This window comes from Anabrus simplex, chromosome 3, assembly GCF_040414725.1.
Source record: "Anabrus simplex isolate iqAnaSimp1 chromosome 3, ASM4041472v1, whole genome shotgun sequence".
In the NCBI taxonomy this organism is placed as follows: Eukaryota; Metazoa; Arthropoda; class Insecta; order Orthoptera; family Tettigoniidae; genus Anabrus; species Anabrus simplex.
In genome coordinates, this window is record NC_090267.1 from 437,965,075 (window position 1) to 437,982,627 (window position 17,553).

The 17,553-nt window shown below is 39.7% G+C and overlaps 1 protein-coding gene across 1 annotated transcript in view; it reads right to left on the reverse strand.

Moving 5' to 3' along the window:
• Sclp (leucine rich repeat containing protein 20 sclp) overlaps nt 1–8,086 on the reverse strand; it is a 45,367-nt gene extending 37,281 nt beyond the window's left edge. The window contains exon 1 of the mRNA XM_067143495.2: nt 7,860–8,086. Within this exon, the coding sequence (XP_066999596.1) occupies nt 7,860–8,010 (151 nt within the window). The 5' untranslated portion in view covers nt 8,011–8,086. The remainder of the gene's footprint in view (nt 1–7,859) is intronic.
• Nucleotides 8,087–17,553: the final 9,467 nt, after the last annotated feature.

Consider the following 17,553-nt stretch of genomic DNA (forward strand, 5'->3'; position numbering starts at 1 on the left):
ATTTGATTCACGTATGACGTAGATATAGGAAGGAAGCTGACTAATGGATTTCATTTCAACTTCTTTTGAGTGGGAGTTGTAACAACTTTCCCTTTGTCCGATATCTAAGACATTACAAACAACTCAGCCAGTTTACGCTGTTAGCTACATACGAATTCGTCAATAATCTTTATCAGATAACATTGACACGCTGAACCAGATAGCATTAAGCGGTATATTCTATGGCAGAAAGGAAGTTGCGCATTCAGACAGTTACTTGTATGACTCATGCTTTTCAGTTCACATGTTATTCATTGTTGTTGGATTTAACAGTTATCTCAGTCGTGCCAGAGGAGTATTCTCCCGTAGAAAACATTGACAGCACGTCAAAAGTTGACTTGGGAGTCGAAGCACAAGCCATTAATTATATAGGAATTTGACCTCTCATACTCTTGGCAATTTTCGATGTTGTACCCAGTATAAAAATCTCAGAGCAGACTTTCATAGTCAGCTTCCGTAAACTTGTGGTTACTTAAATAATGATAATGAACACAGTCGTCGAATTTACCGGAGAAAAAATTGAAAGAATGTCAGCACTAGACATTGAGACTAATAATAAACAGATGCACGAAATAAGTGACCGATACAAGACAGATTTAATAAAAATATTTATGAGTTAAGACATATTTATTTGTTGCTATGTTCTTATTGCGAACAGTTGTGCTCAGTATCTTTAGTTTTGTGCATTTATACAGTATAATGGAAGTTAGACATGAACTTTTATTAATATTATTTTTGTTTTAAGTAAGACAATTTAATAAATATTTACTTCAGAATTACAAAGATTAATAAAATATGTTTAACATCAGCTGCCATGAACTTTCAACAGCAGACCGAATATTATAGATGTGTGACGGTGTTGATGACAAGCACTTGATTGTAACATTTTCTTAGTGAATCCCTAATGCCCGACTTGAGATCCCCTGTGGATTTATGGTGCGTAAGGAGGTACCTAAACCACTGACAAGATCCCAGCAACCGGTCTGTCAACTGCGCGCCAGTGCTTTTCTCGAAGTCCTCTTCCACGTGTGCGGTATGTTTCTTGATTGTGCATTTGCAGTCTCAAGACATTCATTCACTTGTCTCTCCTGGCACGGAAATACTACACGGAACGGATAGCTGTTTATTATGAGTCACATGTGTTAACAAGCCCCGCTACTTGTGACAGAATTGTTACTCTTTGGCTAAACGTCATCTATTTACTGAGCAGACCAAATGCTGCTTGGTTTCAGAGGTCGACAAGGAAATCAGCTATTTCAACAGCCTCTGTCGTTAGTATTATTTCTTTAAATATTCGTTATAAATACCTGTCTGATTCTGCAATGAATGTTTGCTATGAATAGCTTCTTTCCATCAGAATGTGCTCCTTTCTCGATGCACGTTTTGCCATTGGGCCTTGGATAAAATGCGTTGGACCCCTCACACTGACATTATTGCCTATGCTAAAACGAAATTATACTAACAGTTGAAGATAAAACAGCACACGAAGTAACAACGGAATCTACAGCACAACACTATCTTCACAACCTTCACAGGCAAGATCAAGTCCTAATATCTAAATAGAATACGGATCGGCCACTCCAAGATAAGTCACAGCTACTCCTTGAGAAGAAACTGCCTCCCATCTGTACAACATGCAATAGTGTGTTGACTGTGAAGCACATCATTACAGACTGTTCACTGTACGACAAATGGCGCCAGTACCACGGTATACCTAAGGATATTAAGGGGGCACTCTCATCTCCTTCAATGTGCAAACAAATTATCAAGTTTTCAAAGACACTGGCCTGTATTAAAAAATTTAACTGTTCAGTTTAAAATACCAAAATCTTTTATATTCTTTTCATTCTTCACTCTACTGTAATTTAATGTAAATTCTACAGTTAGAAGTCACGATGAGACCTTAGGGTCAAAGTGACTCTAAATTAATAAAAAATGCGTTGGTCCATGAATTAACAGAAAATCTGCTAGTTCGAGTCACGCAGCTAACCAGTGCAAAGATAAATAATTGCTCTTATGGGAAGTCGAATTTGTATGATTTGAAGCAGTCTTTGAAGGGACTGAACCTGACATGCAGTGTATCTTATTCGGAAGGATGTACTCAAAAGAAAACACTACATTGTATTTCGACATCCCGTCCTGGACTAAATATTCTCTTCAAATGAGAGTATTTTTCCTCTCATCTGCGATAACGAACTTATTTTCAGAACTAATGTTCCTTTTTATCGTAACAGTTGGCTCCTATTTCCAGAATAGAGTTGAAGAGCTATCGCCAAACATTTGACAGGCCTTTGTTTCTTCAGCTGTAAGTTGGATGGGTGCCTGAGCGGGCGCAGTGCCACGAGAGGCTTAGACATGGGAAATCCCCGTCCATATTCAATTTGAAAATAGATTCGCTGACCTTCCTCTTACACAGAAAGGAAGATGCATGATCAGGGACAGTATTACAAGGAAATATAGATAAATTGTGCTTTCCTACACATTGCGCCCTATCCTAAATCTAACACTTCGCATTTGTCACTTTATTGTCTGCAACAGTTCTGCCTCTTTGGAACTGTTCAACCCATCGACATATAATTTTCAGTTATCTTTTATATCATCACAGTGACAGAAAATTACACATTTTGACAATGCCATCGAGAACCGTGCAGGGAATGGTTAAAGAGCGTTGCCACCAATGTTTGGTTATGTTCTATAATGCGGGATATACTTAATTTGAATTGTGAAAATGGTTTAAAGACCAGAAAGGCAAAAGATTAGAGGAAAATGCAAAATGCCCTCTCGCAGCTGTGAGGCATTCGGAAGATAGTGGGTTCGAACCCCACTGTCGGCATCTCTGAAGATGGTTTTCTGTAGTTTCCCATTTTCACACCAGGTGAATGGCTGGGGCTGTACCTTAATTAAGGCCACGGCCGCTTCCTTCCCACTCCTAGCCTTTTCCTACCCTATCGTCGCCATAACACCCATCTGTGTCGGTGCGACGTAAAGCAACTTGTAAAAAAAATCCTCTCCCCTGGTCTCTTAAAAATGTTAAGAATAACAATGATTATCCAGTCTACCATGTTTTTAAAAGGCAATTATTTTTATTGGAATATGTCAACTAAATGTTGATAAATGAAAAACTTTTCTGAAGTAACTCGCACAGCCATCCCCAAGAAGACCCTTGGAGGAGCCGAAGGCAAAGACTTCTGTAATCCGTAACCTCGGCACCGAGACACAAGAGTAGTTAGCTCTATGTCTGTCCGCTTTTGCCTCCAGGATTTATGCTGGTACTTATTTTTCGTGCTGCGTCTCCAAAAACCCGTAAAAGTAGTTAGCGGAACGTAAAATCAGTAACTATTATCATTATTTATTATTTTGTGAAGGCTGAATAAACTCGAACCATTTCCCCCTCCTTTACTTCTCTGGTTATGATCAAATATGCTTATAATAATATATAATTTATTTAAATACATGAATTTCATGACCAGGAGTAATTCTTGAAAATACTTCAAGTAGCAACTACCTTTGGAAGGGGCTACCTGACCTAGGTGGTAAAGGCGTGCTCGGTTCGCTCGGAAGGACGTGGGTTGAATTCCCCATCAAGAAGTCGAAACATTTAAGAAACGATATTTCCACTTCCGCAGGTGTGCATAGCCCTGATGTTCACTCAGCCTACACCAAACTTGTGTACCACGGTCATTTCTGGGGGCAAAGGTGGCCGGGTATAGAGCTAACCACTCTACCCCAAGTGCAGAGGTTACGGGTAGTGGAAGTTTTTACCTTCCACCCCTCGCTGGGCCTTCATTCCCTGTACTGAGATGACTGCTTTTTTTAACTACTTTTGAAAGAAGATATCGCGAGGGGCCGAAAAGATGGGAAATCCTATGTCATAGTCAGTGAAAAGCCGTGTGATTGAAGTGACCTCGTTGCTAGCTTCTACTCAAGGTTCGAATCCCGGTAGTTGCAAGATCAATTTTGATTGATATGCAAGTGATCAAGATTAGATGTAAAACTACGAATCTCGTGGCTTGTGGCTTTAGATTATCAGCCATCTAAAACTCCAAGCCTGCTTACTTTTTGTCCAGGAGTGGTAGGCCATGGTTGTTCTTATTACTTTTCCCTGAAACTAGGCAACCTGGCTCACAGTACTTGACTAATGCAATTATGCATTGCTACAACTGTAAAGGGTACTTTTATCCTGTTGCGAGTACATGACATTTATTTATTCTCCTGGAAAGCGAGGTGGTTCATGAAAGTGAAGTCTTCAACACTGATTCCAGATACCTAGTCCCGAGTTTTAGCATTCTCAAGGGATCACAATTGATCGGGCCGATGACCTAGATGTTAGGCCCCTTTAAACAAAAAGCATCATCATCATCAAGCATCAAAATTGATCAGCCGTGGGGGCGACCATGGAGAGGTCTGATACTCCTTCCTGTTGTTTGTAGTAGGATTTTGTTCCTCTAGAGCAGAGGTACTCAAATTCATTAGCACTATGGATCCCCCGCCCACTTCTCCTTCCCTTTTCCGGGACCTGTACTTTTGCGGACCCCCCAAAACATAATAATAATAATAATAATAATAATAATAATAATAATAATAATAATAATGTCGTATGGCATCCGGAGAGGCCTGGTTCAGGTCTTTCTAGCTGACGCCTATAGGGCACCTGAGCGTCTGTGAGGATGAATTCTAATGTTGAAGACTGTACAGACACCCAGCCCCCGAGGCGTCAGAATTAACCAATTAAGATTAAACTCCACGATCTACATGGGAACCGAACCCGAGACCCCTTGGACCAAGGGTCAGGCATGTGAATCATTTAGCCATAGAGCTGGACTCCGGGAGATTAAGTTTTAGGGGTTAATGTTGAGTTAATATGGGTTGTCACAGTTCTGTTATAGTTAACAAAGTCAACTGTATGTTTAAAGCTTGAACTACTCAACTAAACGTAAATAATGACACTTCATATGAAGCAAGGGAGTAACTGCTTTCCGATGCAATTTTTTCGATCATTTTTGTTGTTTCTTAATTTTTCCTATTTTCATTTACAAAAATCAATTGGCTTAATAGAATGATGCAAATGTCCTGTTTCAAGATGCTTACAAAGCTTAGCAGGTTTCTTACATTCGTTCGAGAGAATGTCAAAAATGTATAACACTATGAAGTTGCTGGTTGATGGACAATATTTCTTTGAATACATGTATATTTACTGGTACAGCTCGAGAAGCAACTGAACTAGAAGATGCACATTCCATGTCTCGAAGTTTATCTTCATCCGTATTATGATAACATTTAAACCAATGATCCGGTAAAAACAAAACTAATATATAATCTTTTGTAATTATTAATTTTAAACTTACAGTCTTATCTGATTAATAACTTACGAAGGATTTCGACAATAATCAAACGAATTTATAACTAATGCGGTTCTGATATTATTGCCACATTAAAAATTCTCCTGATGGAAGCAAATTAATTCCCTTTCAAAAATATTCGTTCGCGGAGTGCCAGAAAGAGCTTCGGGGACTCCTGGTGTCCGCGAACCAGACTTTAAGAACCACTGCTCTATATGGTGTTATAGCTTAGTGACCTTCGAATTATATTTTTCGCAAAGGCTGCTATAGTGCGAATCCTGGTCTGTGTGAAGGAATTTTTTCTAAACAAATTTCTCCCTTTGTGATTCAGAATCCAAATAGAATTTCACGAATTTCAGACCTTGGGACACAAGATTGTCCACCTCTGTGGTGTAGTCGTTAGTGTGATTAGCTGCCACCTCCGGAGGCCCGGGTTCGATTCCAGGCTCTGCCACGAAATTTGAAAAGTGGTACGAGGGCTAGAACTCAGCCTCGTGAGATCAACTGAGTAGAGGAGCGTTCGATTCCCACCTCTGTCATCCTCGAAGTGGTTTTCCGTGGTTTCCCACTTCTCCTGCAGACAAATGCCGGGATGGAATCTAACTTAAGGCCACGGTCACTTCCTTCCCTCTTCCTTGTCTATCCCTTCTGATTTTCCCATCCCCCCCACAAGGGCCCTGTTCAGCATAGCAGGTGAGGCCGCCTGGGCGATGTACTGGTCCTTCTCCCCGGTTGTATCCCCACGACCCAAAGTCTCACGCTCCAGGACACTGCCCTTGAGGTGGTAAAGATGGGATCCCTCGCCGAGTCCGAGGGAAAAACCAACCCTGGAGGGTAAATAGATTAAGAAAGAAAGAAAGAAAGAAAGGTACACAAGTTGAATAATAATAATAATAATAATAATAATAATAATAATAATAATAATAATAATAATGAGGTCGGGGTGAGTGGTTCAGACGGTTGAAGCGCTGGCCTTCTGACCCCATCTTGGCAGGTTCGATCCTGGCTTAGTCCGCTGGTATTTGAAGGTACTCAAATACGTCAACCTCGTGTCGGTAGATTTACTAGCACGTAAAAGAACTCCTGCGGGACTAAATTCCGGCACCTCGGCGTCTCCGAAAACCGTAAAAGTAGTTAGTGGGATGTAAGTACATTATTATTATTATTATTATTATTATTATTATTATTATTATTATAACACTCCAATTTTCTTGGTGTTCCCGAACAAATAGCAAGCAGGTTTACATGACTGTTGATATTATGATCAAAGCCACAAAACCTCCAGTTTTACGTGAACAACAAACCACAAGGATGTGACATTTCATGTTTTAAATTGACACTCACTGTCCAGGATTCGAACTACTGAGAAAGCACAGTCAGAGGCACTTGGCTAAAACCCCCATTGTTTGAGCCTTTCCTCTGTTTGAAGTCAAGAGATTTCTCATGGTCCTTCACACTTTTTTCCCTGACACCTTCGTTCATCAGTGGAGGGCCACTGCCAGTCAAACAATCCCCATATTATTCCACAGTGAATATCGGAAGGTTTGTTAAAATATCCTTCTTCGAGTTCTGTAGTATCTGTTCCCATTCGAACAATTATCAATACAAATATTGAAGTCCTAAGCACGAGATTATATGTGATAAGGTGGTTAGATTGTTTCAACTTATGCCGGTATTCTACTTCTTAATCTGAAGTGAACAGTTGCCTTCGAACTGTGGCCTCTAGTATCCAAGGCAAGTAGCCTTCCTTTATGTGCTACATGTAACCGTATTTAATATTACTAAACCTTATAATAATTTATACTTGAAATTAAATTAGCTCACTTGTTAGGTTTCTTCGTTCGCGGTTTGCTTTATGCTAACACAATAACTTTCTGGTCATTTGTACTATGACACGTACTTCGAAACGGGACCTGAACGATTAGAGTATTCTTTCTCTGTTTTGTTTACGTCAAAAGGAATCGAACCACTGCACCTTGGAGAAAGTATTCCTCCTGGAATCACTGATAATCTCGCCTCTATTCACTTAACTGCATCAGGAACAACGCTCACTGTTGTCCTCGTATATTGAGTGTTAGAAGTAAATCACTATAACTGCTACATTTACTATAGTTAGATTAGACACACAATCTATTATGAATTTCAAACACACAACGCAGCGAAGTCCACATCATGCCAGCGAAGAGAGAAACACTTGAAGCGTGAACAAAGCGGAAGGAGTAGCGAACGTCATTTGTCTCGCAAGACAGATGAAGGCCACGTTATGAATTAGCGAAGGTAAAAGGAAGCGTATTAATCGATTACACTCGGACACTCAGGCATCTGAAAGATTTCACTTCCACAGATGGCACTGTTAGTTGCGTGACAGAAAGAGAATTAGAGCTTAAGTAGAACAGTAAGTAACAGCTGAGATGTTATCACTTAAGTATAAAATTGTAAACATTAAAGACAGAAGCACTATCATCTTAGTATGCTATTTACCCAGATTATTGTTCTCCTGAGCGTCGTTGCACCTTCCAACCACACGAATGATTGCCCTTCCTGCCATTCTGGTGCAGTGCATAACAGCTGGCAGATTGGGTTCATTGTTGGCCTGGTTGGTGATGTCTGCTCCAAACTGAGGGGGCCTCATCTTGTCTTCTCTGCACTGACTGTCTTGATGCACGATCAACTACTGTCAACACTCCCAAGCTAGCTCAAAGTATTTCCTTCGTCCATGCTGTTTTGTTTATATACTAATCAGCTGAGAGCTCCCACTCCGCTGCGCACTAGCAACTGCGCACGCCAGTGACGTTGGGGAGAGGGAACAAGGTGAAACAAAAGCAAACAGCTGGTGAATCAAAGCAATGTAAAGTTTGCCAACATTACTGAACAGATGCCAGATATTAAAGATGTTCTTAGAAAAGGAGCACTGCTTCCGGATTTACTTTAAAACTGTCTCAAAAGCATTGCGCTTCATCCAACATGACAACCTCGGAAAGATGATTCAAATTAAAACACTTTTGATGCGTAAATTTCCTCCAGAGACAGTGGAAAAGAATGAAAACTTTAACAGAAAAAAACACGATCTTTATGGCGCAATACTTTAATTAAAGCAGCCAACGCAATTCCAAACAACGTTGTTCAAGATCGTATACTGAGGAGACATTAGCAATTTAATTATATTACTTGCTAATAATAATAATAATAATAATAATAATAATAATAATAATAATAATAATACATGATTTATTACTAATAAATTTTTTGGTTATTATTATTATTATTATTATTATTATTATTATTATTATTATTATTATTATTATTATTGTTATTATTCCTTCAGATTACCCCAGTTATTTCTGGGGTCTCTGGAGCCTCCTTGGATGATTTTGGTTTTACCCCAGGTTAAGGCTGGATGTCCTTCCTCACACCATGTGATTTTAGAGATGAAAATCTCAATTCAAGATCGACCAGGATTCGAACCTCAGCCTTCCGGATGAGAAACCAGCAGCTAAGCCAATGAGCTAATCACGCTCGTATGACTTTTTATTTATTTATTAAAATGTACAGCATGTCTTTTCAAACATTGAATGTTACAAAATTACACTAAGGTACAACTTTAATTTCGTGATATGTTAATAAAAATTATTATTATTACTATTATTATTATTATTATTATTATTATTATTATTATTATTATTACATTTTCTTCAGCATGTCCCAGTTACTTCGGTGGTCGCTGGAGCCTCATTTTGGTTTTAGCCCGGGATTCAGGCTGGATGCCCTTCCTGACACCACGTGATTTTAGAGATGAAAATCTGAACCCCAGGATCTACCGGTATTCGAACCTCAGCCTTCCGGCGGGTGGTAAACTAACAGCTAAGCCGCTGAGCTAATCACGCTCATATTATTATTATTATTATTATTATTATTATTATTATTAATTACAGTATTCCTTCTTTAAAAAGTCGAATGTTACAAAATTACACTACAACATTGCGTGGGATGTTAATTTTAAAAAATAGTCTTTTGGGTTTTCTTCATAGCCATGCTTGCTGGATAGTTTGTATCTCAGCCCTGCATTCATACTTCGAAGAAGTAATTTGTATTCGACTTGTGGAAAAGACCCGAATAAATGCCATGGGTTGTCCTTGTGTTGTTTAGAGTTGTCCAGACTCTTCAAGGCGGTTCAATCCAGGACTCTTTCTGTGATAAATTGCATATTATTTAGCTCTGGAGGTGAGAGTCTAATTTCCAGTTATGGAATCATTAGTTCTTCAATGTGAAATTAATGGCTGAAAGTTTCGGAAGTTGTCTTCAACGTACAGTTCAACTATTAGGAATGCCGTTTGTTATGTTGATTTTAAGCACTCTTAAGGCAACACTCCGGAGATAAAAATCTATATTTTGCTCATTTTGGTAAAATTTTTTAATGACTGAAATTGAAAGGATTGAGTTTCTATTTTCTTGTCAAGAAGTTATTCCGTTGAATTCAAACAATTTATCACTGTAATAATGTTTCGTTTGCCGATTGTAATTTTACATTTAAGTCCCATTTTTCTGCCATAATAGTCTGCCAAATGTAACGAAATTTGTATGGTATATGTATCACAGCTATATTCAGAAACCTGTGAATGGAATATTTATTGCAGATTTTTTCAAGTAGTAGGGATTTTTAAGTCCAAAATTTTAGAGCGAAAAAATTACACAAACTTTAGAAAAATTGATACGTAGTGCTTTTAAAAGAAGTATTATATACCTAATTACGAATTTACATTGACATGTTAATTAACTTTCATGAAATAATGGAATTAACAATTTCAAAAATTTGGAAAAACTATTGATTGTGTATGAAAGAAATATTCGTGATATCTCTACTTTTATGAAGGTGACATTCCCACAAAGTTTCGTGAAAATATCTGTTAATCTCCGGAGTGTCGCCTTAATTGCCGAAATATCTTCATATTACTAATCGTGGGGAGGTGGGGGGGGGGAGGCGTTATAGGCGGGTGGATAGTCATCGATTATTTTGAATATTGATATGAACTGAAATAAAATAGTGGCTGTGCGGTTTGAGCCATGCAGCTATCTCAGTTTGCATTCCGTAGATCATGGATTCGAACTCCACTATAGGCAGCCCTGAAGATGGTTTTCCGTGGTTTCCCCCCCCCCCCATTTTCATAGCAAGCAAATGCTGGGATTGTACCTTAATTAAAGCCACGATCGCTTCCTTTCCACTCCTAGCCCTTTCCATCCCATCCTCGCCATAAGACCTATCTGTGTCGGTGCAACGTAAAACTGATTGTAAAAAAAGACGTAAAAGGGTGCGAAAAGTGAAATAAATATTGAAAAACCGCTAATTCCAGGGAGAGAAATACGTAGATTATAATCTACGTGGTTTTTCATTATTTATTTCATTTAGGCCTTGCGCACAGATAGTGTAACTTATAGAGTGAAGACTTGTGCAGTTCATGAATTGCACAGCCTCGTTGTCCAGTAAAAGCTCGTAATTTTTCTGCCCACTTCATGAAACGAGCAATAGTGCTAATTTCAATATTATTGGTGATATTTTCTTTTGTAGCATCATTTATAATGCTGTGCAAAATCGTATCTTTAGCAATGGCTCGTTCGTGAAGTGGGCAGAAATATTTCTTCTTATTTTGTGAATTGCACAAATTTTTGCTCATTTCACGAATTGTGCAGTGCAGTTGGAAATGTACATGAAATGTACAGAAATTTCCCCAGTTCATGAAATGGGCAGTTGTTGTTGTTGTTTGAGTCGTCAGTCCATAGACTGGTTTGATGCAGCATTCCATGCCACCCTATCCTGTGCCAACCTTTTCATTTCTTCTTTACAAGTCTATCTAGCATCTGCTTGTTATATCCATACCTTGGTCAACCCCTTACGTTCTTACCGCCTACACTTGCCTCAAAAACTACTTGAACAATCCTGCATGTCTTAAGATGTGTCCTATCATTCTATCTCTTCTTCTGGTCGAAGTTCGCCAGATCGTTCTCCTCTCAAGAATTCCATTTAGTACCCCCTTCATTTGTAATTCGATCTTTCTATCTCTATTCTCTTTCTTTCTGAGCTAGTTATCGGTCATGTTTCACTTCCATCCACTGCCACTACGCTCCAAGCGAACGTCTTCAAAAACGTCTCCCTAATTCCTATATCAATGTTCGAAGCGAGCAAATTTATTTTCTTGTGCTAGTCTGCATTTGATGTCCTCCTTACTTCTGCCACCGTTACTAGTTCTTTTACTACCCAAGTAACAATAATCAACTACTTCCTTTTAGACTTCATTTCCTAATCTAATATTTCCTGTATCACCTGAATTCATTCGACTGCACTCCATTGCTTTTGTTTTGGATTGATTATTTTAATCTTGTACGCCCTCCCCAAGACTCTGTCCATAGCATTCGGCAATTTCTCCAGATTTTTCGCAGACTCAGATAAAATAACGATACTGAGATATTGCATTAAGGTGGAGAAGGGTTAAAGCAATACTCTTCAGATCTAAGAAAATTGACTCGTATATTAGTTACAAAAGGAGCGATGCCTAGCCGAGGCAGTAAAGAAGTACTCGTTTCACCCGGCAGGACATAGGTTCATAATAATTAATGTTATTTGCTTTACGTTCCACTAACTACTTTTACGGTCTTCGGAGACGCCGAGGTGCCGGAATTTAGTCCGGCAGGAGTTCTGTAACGTACCAGTAAATCTACCGACACGAGGCTGTCGTATTTGAGCACCTTCAAATACCACCGGACTGAGCCAGGATCGAACCTGCCAAGTTGGGGTTAGAAGGCCAGCGCCTTAACCGTCTGAGCCACTCAGCCCGGCGGACATAGGTTCGATTCCCTGCCAAGAAGTCAACAACTTCAGAAAAATAACACTTCTCGAGAGACACATGGCCCAAGGTTTCACTCAGCCTTCACCAGAAATCAATATCAGGATAAATCCTAGGGATAAAGGCAGTTGGATCACTCCATCCCACTTACAAGGGAACAGTTTCGGACGAATGTCAATGGTTGAATGTTCAAAAAACATATCAATGCCAATAATCATTTTGCCTTAAAATCATCAATTCTCTTAATTGCTGAAAAATATTTGGGCCGCTCGCAACAGTTAGTTGATGTTGTGTGTTCTGTAGAAATATCTCGATAGTTCTATTTTAAAACCAAACCCCATGGCACTACAGCCCTTGAAGGGCCTTGGCCTACCAAGCGACCGCTGCTCAGCCCAAAGGCCTGCAGATTACGACGTGTCGTGTGGTCAGCACGACGAATCCTCTCGGCCGCTATTCTTGGCTTTCTAGACCGGGGCCGCCATCTCACCGTCTGATAGCTCCTCAATTCTAATCACGTAGGCTGAGTGTACTTCGAACCAGCCCTCAGGTCCACGTAAAAATCCCTGACCTGGCCGGGAATCGAACCCGGGGCCTCCGGGTAAGAGGGAGGAACGCTACCCCTACACCACGGGGCCGGCAGTTCTATTTTAAAGGTAGCCTATATAAAAGGTTAGAATTTCGTGTTTTTTAAAAGTATTCTACTAACACGGATAGTATATAAATAGATATATTTTAGCATACTCGTATGATATTAATACTTCTGTATCATTTATCGAGGGGCTGTCTGGATGAGGTGGTAAGGGCGTGCTCGGTTCGTCCGGAAGAACGCAGGTTCGATTCCCCACAAGGAAGTCGAAAAAACCGAGTGAGTTGGTCGTGCGGTTAGGGGCGCGCAGGTGTAAGCTTGAATTCGGGAGATAGTGGGTTCGAACCAAACTGTCGGCAGCGCTGAAGATGGTTTTCCGTAGTTTCCCATTTTCACAGCAAGCAAATGCGGGGCTGTCTTAATTAAGGCCATGGCCGCTTCCTTTCCGTTCCTAGCATTTTCCTGTCCCATCTTCACCATAAGACATATCTGTGTCGGTGCGACGTAAAGCAAATTGTAATAATAATAATAATAATAATAATAATAATAATAATAATAATAATAATAATAATAATTGCCTAGTGGTTAATTATGGAATACGACTGGAATTAAACCGTCCCATTTACCATCTCAAGCATGGAGGGACCTGTGGAAGAAAGTATTTAAATTATCATCGCCCTATAAACCAGAAGCCCTTAAGCCAGAAGAATGACGGAAGTCATGTAAGATAAGAAAGACTAGGCCCAACAAAAGTAGATGAGAAAGAGGTAGGCCGGAACATCAAACTCTAAGGTCTGATAAAAGAGATAAAGAATGTAGGTGCCTCTAATCGTTGTATCTGTTAGTTACAAATTCTTACTTGTGTGGGCGTCTTATCTTTGATAGAATGCATGCAGTGGAAACTTCTCTGCCCGTTTTGACGCATCGGTCAAGAAGGACAAAACAATAATAATAATAATAATAATAATAATAATAATAATAATAATAATAATAATAATAATAATAATAATAATAATAATAATAATAATAATAATAATAATAATAATAATAATAATATGTCCATCAACGCCAAGCTTAAGCATTATTGTTCAGTCATTCGTCCAATAGGTCCTGTATGCATCAGAATGCCTTGCATTGAACAGGAAGGGTCCAAATTGAAAAGTTAGAAGTCAAAGAAAGAACACTCCTGAGAAAGATAATACTGTAGGACCATTCAAAGAAAATGCTAAGCACAGGAGACGGCATAACAATGAACTGTACATGCAGGTAAAAAGGATAACGGACACCATTCGGAAACGACGATTGATTTTGCTAGTTGCTTTACGTCGCACCGACACAGATAGGTCTTATGGCGACGATGGGACAGGAAAGGCCTAGGAATCGGAAGGAAGCGGCCGTGGCCTTAATTAAGGTACAGCCCCAGCATTTGCCTGGTGTGAAAATTGGAAACCACGGAGAACCATCTTCAGAGCTGCCGACAGTGGGGTTCGAACCCACTATCTCCCGGATGCGAGCTCACAACTGCGCGCTCCTAACCGCACGGCCAACTCGCCCGGTACGATTAATTTTTATGGCTACATAACACGTATGAGCTCGCAGAGATTGACCAGCCGGATCTTTTTTTACTTTGTAAACAAGAAAACCAAAGGACCCTGGTTCACAAAAATTTAAAAATGTCCTTCAAGAAATAGGGATCACACATGAAGACATCCAGGGACGTGTTCCTCTCCAGAAGAAAGTTCGTGCATACCAGCGATTCCAAGAAAAGCCGAAGTTGAAAACCGGCAAGAAGTGGATTGTTGAAAGAAAGGAGGCTCACAGAAAGCGAATGCGAGAATACTTGGAAAGTATTAAAGCTTAAGGATACAAACGGTCGAAATAACGTGGTCCACAGCCGGCCGAAATAAAGCATAATAATAATAATAATAATAATAATAATAATAATAATAATAATAATAATAATAATAATAATAATAATAATAATAATAATTCTGCCTCTGTGGTGTAGTGGTTAGTGTAATTGGCTGCCACCTCCGGAGGCTTGGGTTCGATTCCCGGCTCTGCCCCGAAATTTGTAACGTAGTACGAGGGCTGGAACGGGGTCCACTCAGCCTCGGGAGGTCAACTGAGAAGAGAGGGGCTCGATTCCCAACTCAGCCACCCTCGAAGTGTCTTTCCGTAGTTTCCCACTTCTTCTCCAGGCAAATGCCGGGATGTTACCTAACTTAAGGTTACGGCTGCTTCCCACCCTCTTCCTCATCTGTCCTTTCGAATCGTCCCATCCCCCCACACAAGGCCCCTGTTCAGCATAGCAGGTGAGGCCGCCTGGGTGAGGAACTGGTCCTCCTTCCCAGTTGTATCCCTGACCAAATGTCTCACGCTCCCGGACACTGCCCTTGAGGCGGTAGAGGTGGGATCCCTCGCTGAGTGCGAGAGAAAAGCCAACCCTGGAGGGCAAACGGATAAATAAATAAATAAATAAATAAATAAAATAAATAAATAAATAAATAAATGAATAAATAAATAAATAAATAAATAAATAAATAAAGGAAAATTCTCCGGAAAATTTATGGCCCAACAAGAGAAAATGGAAATGGATTAAGAGGAGAACAGCGGACCTTTGCTCATTAACTGACATGTGCACCGATACTGTACGCAAGAGACGCCCAGAATTCTATAGCCATATCTATAGGATGGACAGCGACAGACTCACCAAAGCCGAAGCTGAAAACTGGAAAGGCATGGAGGAATGAGCGAAAGGTGCAACACCGTCTACGAATGAAGGAATAATGGACCAACATTAAAGCTCAAAGGAAACAGTTGAAATGGCGTTGGCCGAAATGAAGCACGAAGAAATCTATATAAATAAAACTGTAGGGGGTCCGCTGTCTGTAATTTCTTTTGTTTCGCCAATTTTTCAGATATTTATCCGTTTTAGGTCAACTCAAGACCGAATCGGTGGTTTTTACGTTTCGTGTCTGTTTGTCTGTTTGTCTGTCTGTTTGTCTGTTCCACCATCACGTCGAAACGGCTGGATAGATCTCAACCAAACTTCATATTTAGAGTATACTCCTCCCGGGGAAGGTTTCGATATGCATATCATTTTAAAATCTTTGAATACTCGAGGGGTTTATAGGAAAACCAGAATGGTTTTTCTACCATCACGTCGAAACGGCTGGATAGATCTCAACCAAACTTCATATTTAGAGTATACTCATCCCGGGAAAGGTTTCGATATGCATGTCATTTTAAAATCATTGAATAGACGGGGGTTTATAGGAAAACCTGAATGGTTTTTCCACCATCACGTCGAAACAGCTGTATAGATCTCAACCAAACTTCATATTTAGAGTACACTCATCCCGGGGAAGGTTTCGATATGCATATTATTTTACAATCCTTGAATATAGCGGGGGTTTTCCTCCATTTTGTCTTATACTATTGATTTTCTGTAAACTTCGTTTACCGTACGTGAAACGTCTCTTCATTATAAACAACTTTCGTTATCTTCATAATTTACCTTACTCTTCACATGACGGAGAAATTTACAATTTTCCGCTGGTATCATGCTCTGCATTGAGTGACCGACAGACCGACAACGAACCTACAGGTTACCATGGCAACGTCTGTGACTGCATGCCAGCAGGGAAGTAACGTATTGCCATTTTCCTCATCATGCTTTTAAATTCGTGGTTGTTCCTTGGGTAGAAGGCAAGAGAGGCGTCAATCGGCCTATCTGCGGGATATTGGCGGAATATCGTTGGATGTTATAACCGCCCTCGAATAGATTAAGTAATAACACCATTAGTCATCTTCTTATTATTTGTTTACCTAAGAATCACTGGACCTAAATTTCTCCTCTGTTACCGCTTTATTATATCCATAACTCACACTAGCATAATTTATTGAGGGGCATTTGATTTTCCAGTACATTCACTTGGCATTTACATATTTGTCGTTATCCGGCTGTCCTCAGTTGTAATCCATTTTCTATTACTTTCAACTTTCTTAACTGTATTATTTTCTTCCTTAATTACGCCGTATGTACGCGAGTGCTACAAACTACTGGATGTATTTCCACCAAGACTCGTATTTAGAATACACCTGTCCTTGATAGGTTTTAGGGCAAATATTGTTTCTAAATCCCTGAACCGACTGGGGGTTTATACGAAACCGAAACAGTGATTTTGCACTTCCACAAAATATACACAACCAAACTTAATGGAAATCTACCTACCTTGGTAGAAATTAATTTCTAAACCTTTTTTCTCATGTGCATCATTTCGATACGAGGATTAATAAGGGAGATATCATTAACGGACCGTTTTTCTGTACAAGTTCCATCGGACTTGACTCACGAGCGGGTGCGTGTAAAGCGTATTCCTTACAACTTGAAAACTACTGAAGACATTCGAACCAAAAGTTATATTTAGCATCCACCTGCCCAAAGGTAGGTTTTAAACGTAAATAACATTTCATGTTCCGGAATGGACTGGCGGTTTATAGGGAACCGAAATGGTGATTTTACTCTTCCACAATATATACAGAACAAGACCAACCTGACTGGAAATCTACCAAACGTGATGGAATTCCACCTCTAAACATTTTTTTTTCATGTGCATTTTTTTCGTCAGGAGGATTAATAAGGGAGATATCATGAATGGTCACTTTTGCAGGTTAAGTCCAGCGGGCATAGCCCGAAAGGTGTTTTACATGGAGCAGATTCCTTATCTATATAAATCAAATCGTAACG